This window comes from Spinacia oleracea, chromosome 4 (assembly GCF_020520425.1).
Source record: "Spinacia oleracea cultivar Varoflay chromosome 4, BTI_SOV_V1, whole genome shotgun sequence".
Classification (NCBI taxonomy): Eukaryota; Viridiplantae; Streptophyta; class Magnoliopsida; order Caryophyllales; family Amaranthaceae; genus Spinacia; species Spinacia oleracea.
In genome coordinates, this window is record NC_079490.1 from 85,406,710 (window position 1) to 85,424,159 (window position 17,450).

The 17,450-nt window shown below is 37.7% G+C and overlaps 1 protein-coding gene across 1 annotated transcript; it reads right to left on the minus strand.

Annotated features, from left to right (window-relative positions):
- Positions 1-12,961: 12,961 nt before the first annotated feature.
- Positions 12,962-13,495, minus strand: LOC130471676 (uncharacterized). Its single transcript, XM_056841931.1, has one exon. The coding sequence runs from the start codon at positions 13,493-13,495 to the stop codon at positions 12,962-12,964; it is 534 nt and encodes a 177-aa protein (XP_056697909.1).
- Positions 13,496-17,450: the final 3,955 nt, after the last annotated feature.

The following is a 17,450-nucleotide window of genomic DNA, read 5'->3' on the forward strand; positions in this document are numbered from 1 at the left end:
TAACCTGCAAAACAGTACATATACAATATATACCATTCACCCATTCATTATCATGAATGGCCCACATAGCTGGTTAGTAAAACACATTATGCATCACGTAAACATTTGCAGTAATTAATCAAGGGCACCAATAATCTACCAATTATTCAGTCCTTATTAATTCTAATCAAGTTGTTTTAACCTTAAGGATTTGTAGACCTAATCAAGAGTTTATGACTAAAAAGCGCTCCCACTTAAACCAATAAATTCATATGCTTTACCAATTTTAAACATAAAAATGTATTTCTAGTCCAACCGGAAACATACAAATTTAATTAAAATTTAAAGCTCATATCAATTTATAATTGAATCCAAAAATTTAATTTAATTTCAGTCGTATTTAAATTAATTCATGATTTTAATTTTAGTAAAATAATTAGAATAAATAACATTTATTATAATTATAATATTCAAAATTAAAATCCAAGAAAATAATTCAAATTATTAATTTTAAAATTAATTAAAATTACGTGAACTGAAATTTTCAAATTAAACATTCAAAACGATCTAATCGTAACGCAAACACCCTACGCGTTGCACGCCCATGGGCTGTACGCACACAGCCATTGCTGGCCATGTGCGCGCAGCCCATGCGCTCGTCGCATAGCTGCTGCTTCCCTATCGCAAGCCTCCGCACGCATTGGTGCTCACTGCGCGCGCCAGCGCTCATCGCACGCGAGCTATCGCTCGCAGTGCGCGCGCGCGACATCGCTCGCTGGGCGCGCGACATCGCTCGCTGGGCGCGCGAGCCATCGCTCGCTGGGCGCGCGACATCGCTCGCTGGGCGCGCGACATCGCTCGCTGTGCGCGCGAGCCATCGCTCGCTGGGGCGCGACATCGCTCGCTGGGCGGGCGACATCGCGCGCTGTGCGCGCGAGTAATGCTGGGCGCAGCGCTCGTGGCACGCGAGCTTGCGCTCGCTGCGCGCGAGGCTGCGCGCTCTTGTGCGAGGCAGCGCGCGTTGTGGCGCAGCTCGCTTGCTGCCCACACGCGACTGCCTTGGCTCGCCCTTCGCCCATGCCCATTCGTTCATTGCTCGTGGCACACGACACAAGGCAGGGCTGCTGCCTTGTGCTCGTGCACTACGCCCTTGCTCATTGCATTCGTGCCGCACGGGCGACGAGCTCCCTTGCTCGTCGTCGCATGCCCGCATTATACAACACCCCTTAAGGGTAACACGAAGCGTCCATTGCTTCGTGCGTGCAAGTTTTATGAACGAATCGCATAAAATTTTAAAATTTATATTTAAAATTAATGACAAATTAATAAATAATATTAATTTCATAATTTTAGGGCGAAAAAATCGAAAATTTATTATCCAATTGATTTCCGATTGTTATGGATTCAAGTCTAGGTCATAAAAATTTAAAATTTATCGTAAATTTACAATTTTTATGGTGGTTTTTAATCATAGGTTTCTAATTAAATTACAATTAATTATGAAAATCAAATTAATTCTAAATTATTCTAATTTTCAACAAATTAATCATAATTACAAATTAGATTGCATAATTAACAAGACTAGGCATTCAAACTTGTTAAACATATGCAGTAGGTCAATCAAAAATTCAAGATTTATCAACAAGAATCGCAAATATTTAATTTAACATCTTAAATTTAAGAAATTTTGCATTCGAAAAACTAAAACCTTCGAAAAGTCATAGTTAGGCTTTGAATTTGAGAATTCTGGGTTCGGCAGAAAAATACTATTTTTGTCAAAATTTTAGAATGCCTTTTACATGCGGAATTGACACAAAAATCACTCGATTTGGATGAGTAACAAAGAAACTGCCGAAAAACTTGCGTACGTATAATTAAATAAACGCAATTTGCAATTAATTAACAATTACGAAAATTAATCACCCCTTTTAATTCTTGCAAATTTGTAATATTTAACCATGTTCATGCAATTTAGATTATGAAAATAATAAGGGGCTCGTGATACCACTGTTAGGTTATGATTCATATGACAGTTCATAAATCATGCGGAAAAACCATAAAGCCAGGAAACATATTATTTACACATAATCATTTAGCATAGTTTAGATGCATACTCTTTGTTGCGTGCCTTCCCTAGCTGCGCCCGAACCGAACAAGAACAAGTCTTTAGGACTCCAAGTGTCGTCCCTCCGTAGATAGTCCACAGCACGTCCGGATCCGCCTTAAGATTGACCAACTAGAATCGCCCTTAAGGTTCTAATATTTTCGGTTAGGTAGGCAAGAATATTGGCTGATTTTTCTGCTTAAAAATCTTAGTTTTGAATACTTAAAACCTTGTTTTTAAATAATGACCCCTAGGCCTTTATTTATAGAGTTATGGAAAAGGAATCGTAATCCTAGTAGGATACGAATTAATTGAAATTAGAATCCTACATGAATTCTATTTAATTAATTTATCCAATTAGGAATAGGAATTTAATCATACACTAACTCTTGTAGATTTAGGAATCACGCATGAGCACAAACTCACACACACACGGCAGCCACAAGGGCTGCCCATGCGCGTGCGAGCAGCAGCCCACGCAGCGCGGCCCACGCATCCGTGGCCTTGGCGCGCGCTGGGCCTGCCTTGCGGTAGGCCTGGGCGCTGCCTTGGCTGGGCTTGTGGCGCGCGTGCTTGCTGGGCGATGGCCCGGCTTCGTGCTGGGCCTTCGTCCGGCAGGCCTCGTCCGATGCTAATTCGTACGATACGCTTCCGATTAAATTTCCAGTTCCGGAATTTATTTCCGATACGAACAATATTTAATATTTCCGATTCCGGAATTAATTTCCGTTTCGAACAAATATTTAATATTTCCGTTTCCGGAATTATTTTCCGATTCCGGTAATATTTCCGATTCTGACAATATTTCCGTTTCCGGCAATATTTCCGATTCTGGTAATATTTCCATTTCCAATAATATTTTTCGACACGTACCATGTTTCCGTTTCCGGCAACATCTACGACTTGGATAATATTCATATTTCCGATACGATCCATATTTCCGTTTCCGGCAATATCATCGTTTCCGGAGTATTCATTTCTTGCCTGTGACGATCTTAGCTCCCACTGAAACCAAGATCCGTCGGTTCCGAATATTCATAGATGGAGTATTTAATGCCATTAAATACTTGATCCGTTTACGTACTATTTGTGTGACCCTACGGGTTCAGTCAAGAGTAAGCTGTGGATTAATATCATTAATTCCACTTGAACTGAAGCGGCCTCTAGCTAGGCATTCAGCTCACTTGATCTCACTGAATTATTAACTTGTTAATTAATACTGAACCGCATTTATTAGACTTAACATAGAATGCATACTTGGACCAAGGGCATTATTTCCTTCATCCAGCTCCTTGATGCTTGCTTCAATCCATAAATGGCTTTCTTAATCTTGCATACCTTTTTAGCATTATTTGGATCCTCAAAACCCTCAGGTTGTGTCATAAACACAGTTTTCGTTAGAATGATGTTTAAGAAAGAGGTTTTGATATCCATTTGCCATATTTCATAATCGTAATATCTAGCAATTGCTAACATTATCCGAATAGACTTTAGCATTTCAACTGGTGAAAAGGTTTCACCGTAATCAACACCGTGGACTTGCCTGTATCCTTTTGCAACTAATGTAGCTTTGAAAACTTCTAGTTTCCCGTTCTTGTCCTTTTTCAACTTGAAAACCCATTTGCTTCCTATAGCTTGGTAGCCATCTGGCAAATCGACCAAATCCCAAACTTGGTTTTCAGACAAGGAGTCTAATTCAGATTGCATGGCTTCTAACCATTGCTTGGAGCTAGGGCTCGTCATAGATTGTTTGTAAGTCGCAGGCTCATCGTTTTCCGGCAATAGCATTTCATGGCTCTCAGACATTAAAATACCTACATATCTTTCTGGCTGAGATCTTTTGCGATCTGCGCGGGGCAACAATTCCAGTTGGTTCTTGAACCTCACCAGATACATCTAAAGATCTCTACGTTTCAACCTGAATATCATCTTGATTATTCTCTAGAGTTTGTTGTTCGACTCGAAGTTCTTCGAGGTCTACTTTTCTCCCACTTGTCATTTTGGGAATGTGTTGTCTTTCCAAAAAGATACCATCTCGAGCAACAAACACCTTGTTCTCATATGTATTGTAGAAGTAATACCCCTTTGTTTCCTTTGGATAGCCCACAAGGATACATTTTTCAGATTTCGGTTGAAGTTTGCCTGAAATTAATCGTTTGTCGTATGCTTCACAACCCAAAATCTTAAGAAAAGACACTTTTGGAGGATTTCCAGGTCCATAGTTCATACGAAGTTTTTTTGACAGCTTTTGACGGAGCTCTATTTAGTGTGAGTGCAACTGTATTTATTGCATGTCCCCTAAATTCTATTGGAAGTTCGACCTGACCCATCATTGAACGAACCATGTCTAGCAAGGTTCTATTCCTCGTTCCTCCGTTCAGACGCACCATTCCATTGTGGTGTTCCAAGAGGAGTCAATTCTGACAAGATCCCACAATCTTTCAGATGGTCATCAAATTCGTAGCTCAAATATTCACTGCCTTTGTCAGACCGCAGTGCTTTGATCTTCTTGCCTAGTTGATTCTCTACTTCAATCTAAAATTCCTTGAATTTGGCAAAGGATTCAGACTTGTGCTTCATTACGTAGATATAGCCATATCTACTGAAGTCGTCGGTGAAAGTGATAAAGTAGTTGAAACCACCTCTAGCATTTGAACTCATTGGTCCACATACCTCTGTATGGATTGAACCCAACAGTTCACTTGCTCTTTCTCCAACTTTAGAGAAAGGTTGCTTTGTCATTTTGCCAAGTAAGCATGATTCACATTCACCATAATCCTCTAAGTCAAATGGTTTTAGAATTCCTTCTTTCTGAATTTTTTCTATGTGTTTCATGTTAATATGGCCTAATCAACAATGCCACAAATAGGTGAGTTCTGAATTATTTGTTTTGGCCCTTTTAGTATTTATGTTATAAACTTCTTTGTTGTGATCTAGCACATAAAGTCTGTTGACTAACTTTGTAGATCCATATAACATTTCTTTAAAATAAAACGAGAAAATATTATCTTTTATTTCAACATTAAATCCCTTAGCATCCAAGCAAGAAACATAAATAATGTTTTTAGTAATACTTGGAACATGGAAACACTATTCCAGTTCCAAAACTAGCCCAGGGCCAATGACAAATGATAAGTGCCTATAGCTAATGCAGCAATCCTTGCTACATTTCCCACTCGTAGGTCGACTTCTCCCTTTCTAAGCCTTCTACTTCTTCTAGTCCCTATGGATTGGAACATATGGGTGAGCCACAACATGTATCTAATACCCAAGAAGTTGAATTAGCAAGTTTACAGTCTATAACGAAAATACCTGAACATAGAACGACTGTTCCGTTCTTCTGATCTTCCTTTAGCTTCAAGCAATCTCTCTTCCAATGCCCCTTCTTCATACAATAGAAGAATTCAGTCTCAGAAGTGGGTTGGCTCACCTTCTTCTTTTCAGAATCAGCGCCTTTTTTCTTTGGTGGGCTAGCTTTCTTGCCACCCTTCTTAGCATTCCTCTTCTTGCCAGATTTCTTGAACTTGCCCCCTCGCACCATAAGCACATATTGCTTATCATTCTTAAGCGTCTTTTCAGCGGTTTTCAACATACCGTGAAGCTCACTTAGCGATTTGTCCAAACTATTCATGTTGTAGATCAGTTTGAATTGATCATACCCACTATGAAGACATTGGAGGATGGTGTCTACAACCATTTCTTGGGAGAATTGCTGATCCAGCCTACTCATATTCTCAATGAGTCCAATCATCTTGAGAACACGTGGACTTAAGGGCTCGCCTTTCTTGAGCTTGGTCTTAAGAATATTCCCTATGGGTTTCGAATCTTTCGACTCTAGCCAGATTTTGGAACATGTTCTTTAACTCATTGATGATCGTGAAAGCATCTGAGTTTATGAACGTTTTCTGTAGATCCGCTCCCTTAGTAGCAAGCATTAGGCACTTCGCATCCTTGTTGGCTTCAATCCAACGATTGACGGCAGCATGAGTGACCTCTTCGCCAGCGGCTTCGCGCATCTCCTCATCTAGGACATACTTCTTCCCTTCCTGCATAAGAACTATTTTCAAGTTCCTTTTCGAGTCAAGGAAGTTTTTCCCATTCAATTTCTCCTTTTCGAGAACTGATCTAATGTTGAATGAATTGTTGTTTGCCATAGTTAAAACTACAATTGAAAAGAACAAACAAGTAAATAACCATTCATACACGCTCTTAATAAAATTAAATTCAAGCAATCATGCATAATTCAAAGTTATTAAGAATTTTATTCAAGTTTATGTATTCCGTTAGGTCTGAATAAAATGAATCCAAGATCCTCAAAACCATTAAAGAACTAAGCATGCTTTGGCTTGTCTTAATTCTAAAACATTCTAGGTAAGAAAATCGTTGCTAATAGTCTAGGAACTACTCTTGGTTGATAGGTACGTCTAAGTACTTATTAGGAAAACTTATCCCATTTGCATCGACATAGTCTTACATATATCGTTGAATTCAACTACCCCAATAAAATCAAGAAGTGGCACCACGCTTTGGCGGAAAACTATCACTAACTTGACATAAAGGTGAGAAAGTAAGTGTTATTTTGGAATGACACCTTTTAACTCAATTTTAAACTTTGGAACTTAAGGCTTTTACTATGTTGGTTAGATTTTAAGTGAACTAAAATCCTTAATCATGCAACATAGGTAAACCATAATCTCATGCATAATATCAAGACATTTTTAAGCAATAAATATCTCAAACATGCATAAGATAAAATTTTGTGATCTAGTATGGCCCGACTTCATCTTGAAGCTTCAATCTTCAAACTCCATCTTGAAAATGGATTGGAAACTCTGTTCTTGAATTTCACCATGGGAAGCTCCATTTTCATCAAATGGGATTTACAACAAATTAATGGGTACGCATACATATTTAAATAAAAACCATGGCACATTTGACCATATTTTACATTCAAATTTAATGGTACGCACCATATTTTCTATCCTATTTGGGCCATACTAGTCACTTTCCGCAACCTGCAAAGTAATATATTTACAATATACCATTCACCCATTCTTTTATCAATAAATGCACTTAGCGTGTTAGCAGAAAATATGCATCACATAATAATTGCAACAACTAATTAAGACTCAAGAATCTACCAATTATTTGACCTTATTAGTTCTACTCAAGTTTATTAATCCTAAGGTAATAAGGACCTAATCAAGCGTTTAACCAACATGAATAAAAGCTCCCACTTAAACCAAGATTTATATGATTTACTAATTTTAAACATAAAATGTCTTTCCAAGTCCAATCGGAAACCACATATTTAATTAAAATTTAAAGCTCATATAATTATTTTAAATCCCTTAAACGATTTTTAGTTGATTAAAATGAATTAATTATAATTTATTCAATGTTTTAATTTTATTAAATAATTAGTATAAAATTAATTATAATAATTAAACAAATTAAATTAAATTCCGAGAAAAATTATAAGCACGAAATAGAAATTAATTTAATTCGTAGCTCAACGAAAAATAAAATCGAAACGATCATTGGGCCAAGGCAAGCCAATGAGCACGAGGCCCATCCCCTGCTTAGGACTCATACGCGCAGCAACAGCTACGCTGGAGCATAGCACAACAACGAAGGATCGCTCGCTGGTTCGCCCAGCACTCGCTTGCACGCATAGCATCGCCAGGCACAACATGGCAGCAAGCAGTAGTGAAGCCATCACTCGCTTGCTCGCGCGAGGGGCTAGGCGTTGTGCGCACGTGAGCTCCCTTGCTCGACGTGTCGCTCACCCAGCCCTTTGCTTGTCGCCCTCCTCGCCCACTCGCACATGCACACACAGTGCCTGCTGCACGCGACCATGCATCTCGCCCACCACACAGCTCGACACACAGCAAGAGCATCTCGCACGATGTGCGCTCAAGCCAGCAGCAGCGCCCATGAAGGGCTTCGTACGTTCGTGGCCCTTGCAGCTTTGTTCGTACGTGGAATATTGTGAGCGAATTATAAAATTACATATTTTATATATTTCAAAATTTTTGACAAATTAATAAATCATATTAATTTCACAAATATTTAGGCGATAAATCAAAAAATTCATTAATTAAAACAATTTTCGATTACATGAACTTTATGGATTAAAATTAGGGTTCATAAAATTTTAAAGTTTAAAACTTTAAAAAATTTTAGGTTGTCTTTTAGTAATAAGATCCCAATGAAATTATTAATTAATTATGAAAATAAAAACAAATTCCGAATTATTTGAAATTCAACAAATTAATTATAATTACAATTTAAGTAGCATAATTAACGAATTTAAATCTTGAAATTGTTAATCATATGCAGTAGGTCATTTATTAATTTAATATTATTAAACAAGAGTCGCAAATAATAATTTATAATATGATTAAAATTATAATTATGCATTCGAAAAACTAAAACGTCCAAAAAGTCATAGTTAGGCTTCGAATTTGGGAATTCTGGGCTTGGCTGAAATTATCACATTTTTGTCAAAATTTTAAAACGTCGTTTACATGCGGAATTCGCTAAAAAACATAAGATTCCGATCATTATTAACAAAACTGCCGAAAATCCTGCAAACATATAATAAAATAATGGCATGAATTTGCAATTAATTATACCAAATTAAATCACCCCTTTAATTCTTTGCAAATTTATAAGATTTAAATTAATTAATCCATATTAATTTAAATGATTATGCAATTAGTTAGAGGCTCGTGATACCACTGTTAGGCTATGAAAAATCTAATGTCATGCGGAAAAACCATAAATGCTATAATTCAATTAAATGCACATAATCATTTAGCATAAGTAAGTGAACAAACTTTGTGATGCGTGTCTTCCCTTGCTGCTCCCGAACCGAACAAGAACAAGTTAGAACGACAAACGTCATTCCTCCGTCGAAAGTACACAGTACGTTCGGATCCGCCCTAGATCGTACCAACTACGATATAAAATAAGGTTTTATGATTTCAGGATTTTCAGTTTTAGGTGATAGGCAAAGTGTATTGAATTGTGTTTCAATTGATGTGTTTATTTATGACCATAAGCCATGTATTTATAAGAAATAGGAAAAACCCTAGGAGCCAAAACCCTAGAACGTTTTAGGAAAGTATTAGGAATTTACCAAAACCCAAAACCCTAGAACACTAGGGTCGAACGACTAACAAAAAGCCTTGTGGCCCAAGTAACCTTGCGGAGCAAGCAAGCTGGGCGCCACAGGACATGCGCTGCATAGCCCGCACAACAGCCATGCACTGGGCGCTGGGCATGTGCGCTAGCCCTGGCGCGTTGGGCCTTGTGCCTGGCGTGCTTGCGTTGGCGCTAGGCTTTGTTGCCTTGGCGCTACGCTTTGCTGCCTTGACCCATCGAGCGATGGGCCATCGTTTTTCCGACGCCGGAATTTATTTCCGATCCGAACACTATTTACGTTACCGATAATATTTCCGATTTCGAAAATATTCCGTTTCCGGTAATATTTCCGACTCCGGAAATATTTCTATTTCCGATAATATTTCCGACACGGACCATATTTCCGTTTCCGGCAATATCTTGACTTCGATAATGTTTATATTTTCGTTATGAACCATATTTCTGTTTCCGGTATTATCTTCATTTCCGGCAAATATTCTTTCTTTGCCTTTTCACATCTTGTTTAGCTCCCACTAAAACCAACATCCGTCATTTCCGAATATCCATAATTATAGTATTTACTGAATATATTATTCACATAGATACTTGATCCGTTCACGTACTATTTGTGTGACCCTACGGGTTCAGTCAAGGGTAAGTTGTGGCATTAATGACATTAATTCCACTTGAATTGAAACGACCTCTAGCTAGGCATTCAGATCACTTGAAATCACTGAATAATTATCTTCATCATTTATTAGACTTAGCATTAAATGCATTAAATGCAAACTTGGACCAAGGGAATTATTTCCTTCAGTTGAAAAATAACAACAACAACAACAACAACAACAACAACAACAACAACAACAACAACAACAACAACAACAACAACAACAACAACAACAACAACAATAACAACAACAACAACAACAACAACAACAACAACATTCATGCTGACAATGACCCGCAAGCTACCATGGCTAAGAAGTTAGTTGCACTGAAACCCCCTCTAGTCCTAGGTAAGGAAGATCTGTTGTTGGTTGAAAACTGGGTGCATGGTTTTGACAAGATCTTCACTGTTGCTGGTACACCTGATGCCCCAAAGGTGAACCAGGAAAATTTCTACTTACGCGAAAATGCTTACTTATGATGGGAAAGACAAGGTCCTGCACTAAGAAATCAAGAAAACTTTGATTGGGATGCTTTCAAGTTGGAATTAAGGGACGTTTTTTGTCCTGAACACATAAGGAGAAAGAAATACAATGAGTTCAATAGGTTCAACCAAACTAGGGGCATGAGCGTGCAAAAATATGCTGAGAAGGTTAATGAATATGCTAGGTTTTGTCCCAATATGGTACCTGATGAGAGAGCCAAGGCTTCAAAATTTGAAGAGGGGCTGATTTTCAGAATCCAGAAGAAAGTGATAGCAGTTGGCTCAACAACAACATCCAGGAAGTATATGAAAGGGCTTGCAACATCGAAAGGGTCATAAAGAGCAAAGAAGAGGTGAAGAATATGCACAAGAAGAGTAGTAAAGCTGAAACCTCCAACCAGCAGGGGTATGACAAGAAACCTCGTTATGGAGGTAATAATAATGGATATGGAAATAGAAATGGAAGTGACAATGGTATTGTCGGTGGCTACAAGTCCAATGATCGTTACAACAATTACCGCAACTACCAAGGCCATGGAAATCAGAATCAGCAAGGATACTTTGAAGGAAATAATGCCCTTGGTCCAAGTATGCATTTAATGTTATGTCTAATAAATGCGGTTCAATATTAATTAACAAGTTAATAAATTCAGTGAGATCAAGTGAGCTGAATGCCTAGCTAGAGGCCGCTTCAGTTCAAGTGGAATTAATGATATTAATCCACAGCTTACTCTTGACTGAACCCATAGGGTCACACAAATAGTACGTAAACGGATCAAGTATTTAATGGCATTAAATACTCCATCTATGGATATTCGGAATCGACGGATCTTGGTTTCAGTGGGAGCTAAGATCGTCACAAGCAAGAAATGAATACTCCGGAAACGATGATATTGCCGGAAACGGAAATATGGATCGTATCGGAAATATAAATATTATCCAAGTCGTAGATGTTGCTGGAAACGGAAACATAGTACGTATCGGAAAATATTATCGGAAATGGAAATATTGCCGGAATCTGAAATATTGCCGGAAACGGAAATATTGTCGGAATCAGAAATATTATTGGAATCGGAAAATAATTCCGGAAACGAAAATATTAAATATTTGTTCGAAACGGAAGTTAATTCCGGAATTGGAAATATTAAATGTTGTTCGTATCGGAAATAAATTCCGGAATCGGGAAATTAATCGGAAGCGCGTCGTACGAATTAGCATCGGACGAGACTTGCTAGACGAAGGCCCAGCGCGAAGCCAGGCCCGCGTCCAGCTAGCCCGCGCGCCAACACAACGCAGCCAAGGCCACGCCAGGCCCAGCGCAAGGCCAGGCCCAGCAGGCCAAGGCGCACGAACATGGCCAAGGCTTGCGTGGGTTGTGCGGCATGCTCGTGCTCGTGTGCGTTTGTGTTCAATGCAAATCCTAAATCTAATGGGATTCGTTCAATTATTAATTCCTAATCCTAATAAGATAGAATTAGTTTAAAAGAGTTTTAATAAAATTCTAATTAGCTAATTAGTATCCTAATAGGATTCCAATTCCCTTTCCATACCCCTATAAATATGTGCCTAGGTTCACAATTTATGGAAGAGTTTTGAAGTATTCAGAGTTACATTTTGAGAGAAAAATTTAGTCATATTGTTGCCCATATTAGCCGAAAATCTCTAGTACCTTAAGGGCGATTCTAGTTGGTCAATCTTAAGGCGGATCCGGACGTGCTGTGGACTTTCTACGGAGGGACGACACTTGGAGTCCTAAAGACTTGTTCTTGTTCGGTTCGGGCGCAGCTAGGGAGGGCACGCTACAAAGTGTATGCGTTCTAGACTAATTATTTGATTGTGTGCAATTAATTTGATTCCTGGCATATAGGTTTTTCCAAATGATTTATGTTGTTCATATGTATCATAACCTAACAGTGGTATCACGAGCCTCTTATTAATTGCATGATCAATTATTTCTTAACATGGTTAAATTTTACAAATTCGCAAAGAATTAAAAAGGGGTGATTAATTTTCGTAATTGTTAATTAATTGCAAATTGCGTTTATTTAATTATATGTACGCAGTTTTTCGGCAGTTTCTTCGTTACTCAACCAAATCGAGTGATTTTTGTGTCAATTCCGCATGTAAAAGGCATTCTAAAATTTTGACAAAATTACTATTTTTTGCCGAACCCAGAATTCCCAAATTCGAAGCCTAACTATGACTTTTGGGAGGTTTTAGTTTTTCGAACGCAAAAGTTTGTAATTTTAAGATGTTAAATTGAATATTTTCGATTCTTGTTGTTAAATCTTGAATTTTTGATTGACCTACTGTATATGTTTAACAATTTTGAATGCCTAAGCTTGTTAATTATACAACCTAATTTGTAATTGTAATTAATTTGTTGAAATTCGAATAATTTAGAATTTGATTTGATTTTCATAATTTTTTTTTTGTTTGGCAAGTAAGTGAGCAATATATTAATAGAACTCCCAGGTTACACCCTAGCTTGGAAGGCAAGACACCTCCAAGAAAAACAGAACAGGCAGCAGCCTGATAAAACCTAATACATCACACCTAGGAGAAACAAAACAGAATTACAAGGAAGAAAACCAATCCCTATCTGATTGCTTTACACTCTTACTTATTAGGTTCTGAACTCTACATTTCACATCAGACTGAACTCTTTGCACTGTGGTCTGAAAAGTAGGCACTGTCATATCCCAAACAGCTGTATTCTTGGCTCTCCAAATGTGATAGACCAAAGAAGCCATAGTGGTATAGGCCACCTTCCTTCTGAAGTCCCCTTTGCAGGATCTTCTTATCCAGATCATAATCTGTCCCATGTCAGATTTGGTACAATGCAACCCCAACCAATGCAACAGGGAAGCAGCACAGCTAGCACTAAAAGTGCAATCACAAAAGAGATGTTTTACAGTTTCATCATTGTTGCCACAAACAGGGCAAAGCTGATCACACCCAATGCCCATTTTGTGAAGCCTTGTTCTTGTTTTGAGTCTGTCATGGCTTGCAAGCCACAGAATGAATCTGTGTTTAGGAACAGTTAGTCTATTCCACACAAATTTACACCATCCCACCTTAGGGAGCTCACTGGACATACCTTCATACATTTTCTTGATGGAATACCCAGAGGCATTTAGCCATTGATTTTCATAATTAATTGACGTTTTAATTAGGTATCCATGATTAAAAACCACCATAAAAATTGTTAATTTATGATAAATTTTAAATTTTTATGACCTAGATTTGATTCCATGTTAATCGGAAATTAATTGATTAATAAATTTTCGATTTTTATTATTGTTTTATTATTGTGAACTTAATCTAATCGAGTCATACGAAACAACCTATTCATGCAAAGCATACATACATACATTCAAGCATAATATATATCAAAATGCATAAATAATTGGTGAACTAGTATGGCCCAAAACATCTTGTCTTGAAGCATCCAATCTTCATCACCATCTTGTTAGCTTGGCATCGTCTTGAATCTTCGTTCAAATGCTAACTTAAAGTTCTAAACTTAGAAATACTTGAAAATAATAAAATTATATCAAAATCTCCATGGTACGTAGACCATATTTAAAACTTTACATTCAAAGATAGAACGGTCCGCAGACCGTATTTAACTATCCTAAATGGCCATACTAGTCACTTGGAGTATCTGCATTACATAAAATATACATTCTATGCATTCACCCGTTCATATGCTAAAACGAATGGCCCATATAATTATGCAAGTATTTACGTGAATTAATTAAAATTCACGTTCACATAAACGCGTCCTAAAAGATTAATCAATTTCCAAATTCTTAATCCTTAGACTTTATTCTAACTAAAATTGAATTTAACTAAAATAATGCGACCTACGAAAATAATTAAAATTAATTACTTCATTTTATTTTCATTTAGTGGCTCCCACTCAAACCAATAATTATTCCGGATAATTAATTATGAAATATTAAATTAAAACTCGCGGCCCGGCCCAAGCAAATAAAAATTAAATTAAATATCCCGTTAGCCCAAATTAATGCAAATATGTGAAGCCCAACGAAATAGACAATTTTCAACGAAAAAGTCCAAGTGCATGGTTGGGCTAGGCCATGCGCACAGCCCATTGCCCCTTGTGTGTGGCCTACGAGGGATACGAGCAATGCTCGCACACCCCGCAGCCGAGCATGCGTGCCCACAGCGCTAGCTGCCCCTGCACGCACATCGTCGTGCCCATCGCAGCGCTGCACGTCGCAGGCCTTGTCCCTTGCTTCGTCGCAGCACTCGCAAGCAAAGGCACTGCCTTGCTTTCCCTTTCCTCGCACAGCGCGCACGAGGCACGCAGCTCGCTTGATGCTGCCCGTGTCGCTGCGGCTCGGCAGTCGCATAGTAGCCCGCATGGCTCGTCGAGCCACACGTCCACCACACATCGTGTTCGTGCCTTTGGTTCGTGCCTACGGACCAACTTAATTAAAATCAATTTTAATTTCACGAACTTTGCATTAATGTTATTTTTCATAAAAAAAAAGTTACGATTTTTATTTTTTAAAAACAACGATTTTTAACGATTTAATAAACTTTAACGACAATCCAATTTCGTAAAATATTAAATCAAGGCTAACATTATTCAAATTTTTAAGAACGAACGAATCAACTTGAAAAATTTGAACTTTTTAAATAATAAAATCTAAAACTTTAAATCGTTCTTAAACATTTAAATTTCAGATTTTAATAATTAGGTTTAAGTGCGATCAAAATTAAAGAAACCATTCAAAATTTTAATCCAATAATTTTTAAAATTTTCCACTGACCCATGAAATTATATTCCCTTTCCCAATTAACCGAATTATTAGACCAAAATTATTTAAAAAATCAATTAGGGTTCTAAATTCTACGAATTGGGGAAAAGCAAAATTAGAATTTATACTTATTGGAAAAATCTGATATATTTACCATAGATCAAGAATATACCCAGTGACATCGTGTCAAAGTTTCCAACAATTCCGAGTAGTTTAGGTCGACCTTTTAATTGAATTACTTTCCGTCACTTTTAATTTTTATTAAAAAATTAACAAGCCCAAAAAACGACATTTCGGGGCCTGTTATTGCGATTTCGTTCCCATGAGTTGATCTTAGAAAATCGTTTTCAATCAGATTAGGGTTTGAAAAATCGAAAAAGAGAATCTTTTTTAAATCAGACCTTATTATGCAATTCATCCAAAAATTCATAATAAATCCGAAAAATTCACAAAAAATTCCAAATTTTCGACAGATGCAAAAACAAATAAAACATGCTAAAATATGCTTTGAATACATAAGGCTCATGATACCACTATAGGGGAATACAGTTAAACATAAAAACATGTGCGGAAACAATCCCCAAAGCCAGGAAGCATGTATAAAGCACAGATTAAGCATACTTACGTTTGAAGCGTGTTTTCCACGATAATCTGTCAACGAACACGAACTTAGAACTCCACTTGTCGTTCCTCTAGTTGGTTCACCGACACGATCAAATCCGTCTTGATAATCGTAGCTTAGACAATCATTCAAGAGTTTGTGCTTTTGGGAAGATCACATCCATGGAGGCTGAAGAGAATTAGGGTTTCTCTCTCTTCCTTAGGGTTTGATGTGTGTAATCTGATTGGGTGTTACTTATTGATTCTAAAGGGGTAAGGTACACAAATAATTGTGAGTACATGTTAGTTTTGGTGAAACTCAACGATATAAGTAAGGAGTCCTTTTATGTCGTGGCAAATTCGATAGGTTTACCTAATAAGTTCTTAGACGTACCTATCAAGCAAGAGTAGTTTCTAGAATATTAGCAAAAGGCTTTTGCTTACCTAAAAGATTTTAGAATTGAGTCTAAATACTAATGTGCTTAATTCTTCAATGGTTTTAGGGTCTTGGAATCATTTTATTCACACCTGCCGGAACACATAACTTGAATAAAATGCTTAATGAACATTAAATTATGCATGCATGCAAGAATTTGAGTTTATTAAGAGAAACTGTGAATGATTATTTATTTGTTTATTCTTTTTTCTATTGTAGTTTTACTATGGAAAACAACAATCAAAACATCATCATGGGTTCTGAGCTTATGGTCAAGCTGAACCTAACGAATTTTCTTGAATGGGAAGCTAAGCTTGTTGAAATAGTCAGACTCAATGGACTTGAGTATGTACTGCTACATCCCATGCCAAGCTTCTATGCCAGAGACATGACCCCTGAAAGATTTTCCGCCTGGGATGCGGATCTCAAAAAGGTTATGAGTCTCATGCTGAACAATATCCCTGATGAATGGGCTAGAAGATTGGTAGCTTACGAACCTTTTACGCTCATCAAGAATCTGAGGGATATCTGTCGTGGAAGCACGGAGGACAGGGACCTAAACGTCCATGAGTTGATTGAATCAATGTTTGGTCTAAAGGTTAGTTCTCCTAACAGGTGTTATAGGATGGAGGTCCAAGAAACACATGTTCAGCTCCTTCGCACTAAAAAGAGGGTAGGCGTCCCACTGAGGTTCCATGTGGAGCTTATGCTTTCATATTTTGATCGCCTAAGTCTGCTAGGAACACCAATAAGCGAAAGGATGGCAGTCTCTATCTTGCTCATTTCACTACACAATGGGTTTGGTCGCTTCAAGCAACTATACCTAAGTCAACCAAGAGAAGAAACAGTTGCAGAATATGTTCACCTTGTCAGAAAGGCTGAGATAATACTCGACTGTGAAGCCAAAGATTTACTCAAGGCTAAAGGGAGACCCTTCAAGAAGGTGGAAAGTCCAAGGGCAATGCTAAAACAAAGCAGGACAAGTCCACATCAAGCTGTCTTTATTATGATGGAATAGGCCATTACAAAAGAGAATGTCGAAAACTAAAGGAAAATCAGAAGAACGGAACAGTCGTTCCATCTTCAGGTATTTTCGTTATAGACTGTATACTTGCTAATTCAACTTCTTGGGTATTAGATACAGGTTGTGGCTCACACTTATGTTCCAATTCACAGGGACTAAGAAGACGTAGAAGGTTAAGAAAGGGTGAAGTCGACCTACGAGTGCGAAATGGA

What these genes read in the sequence shown, in the direction of transcription:
- LOC130471676 (XM_056841931.1), bottom strand. Translation starts at nt 13,495, where the DNA reads ATGTATGAAGGTATGTCCAGTGAGCTCCCTAAGGTGGGATGGTGTAAA.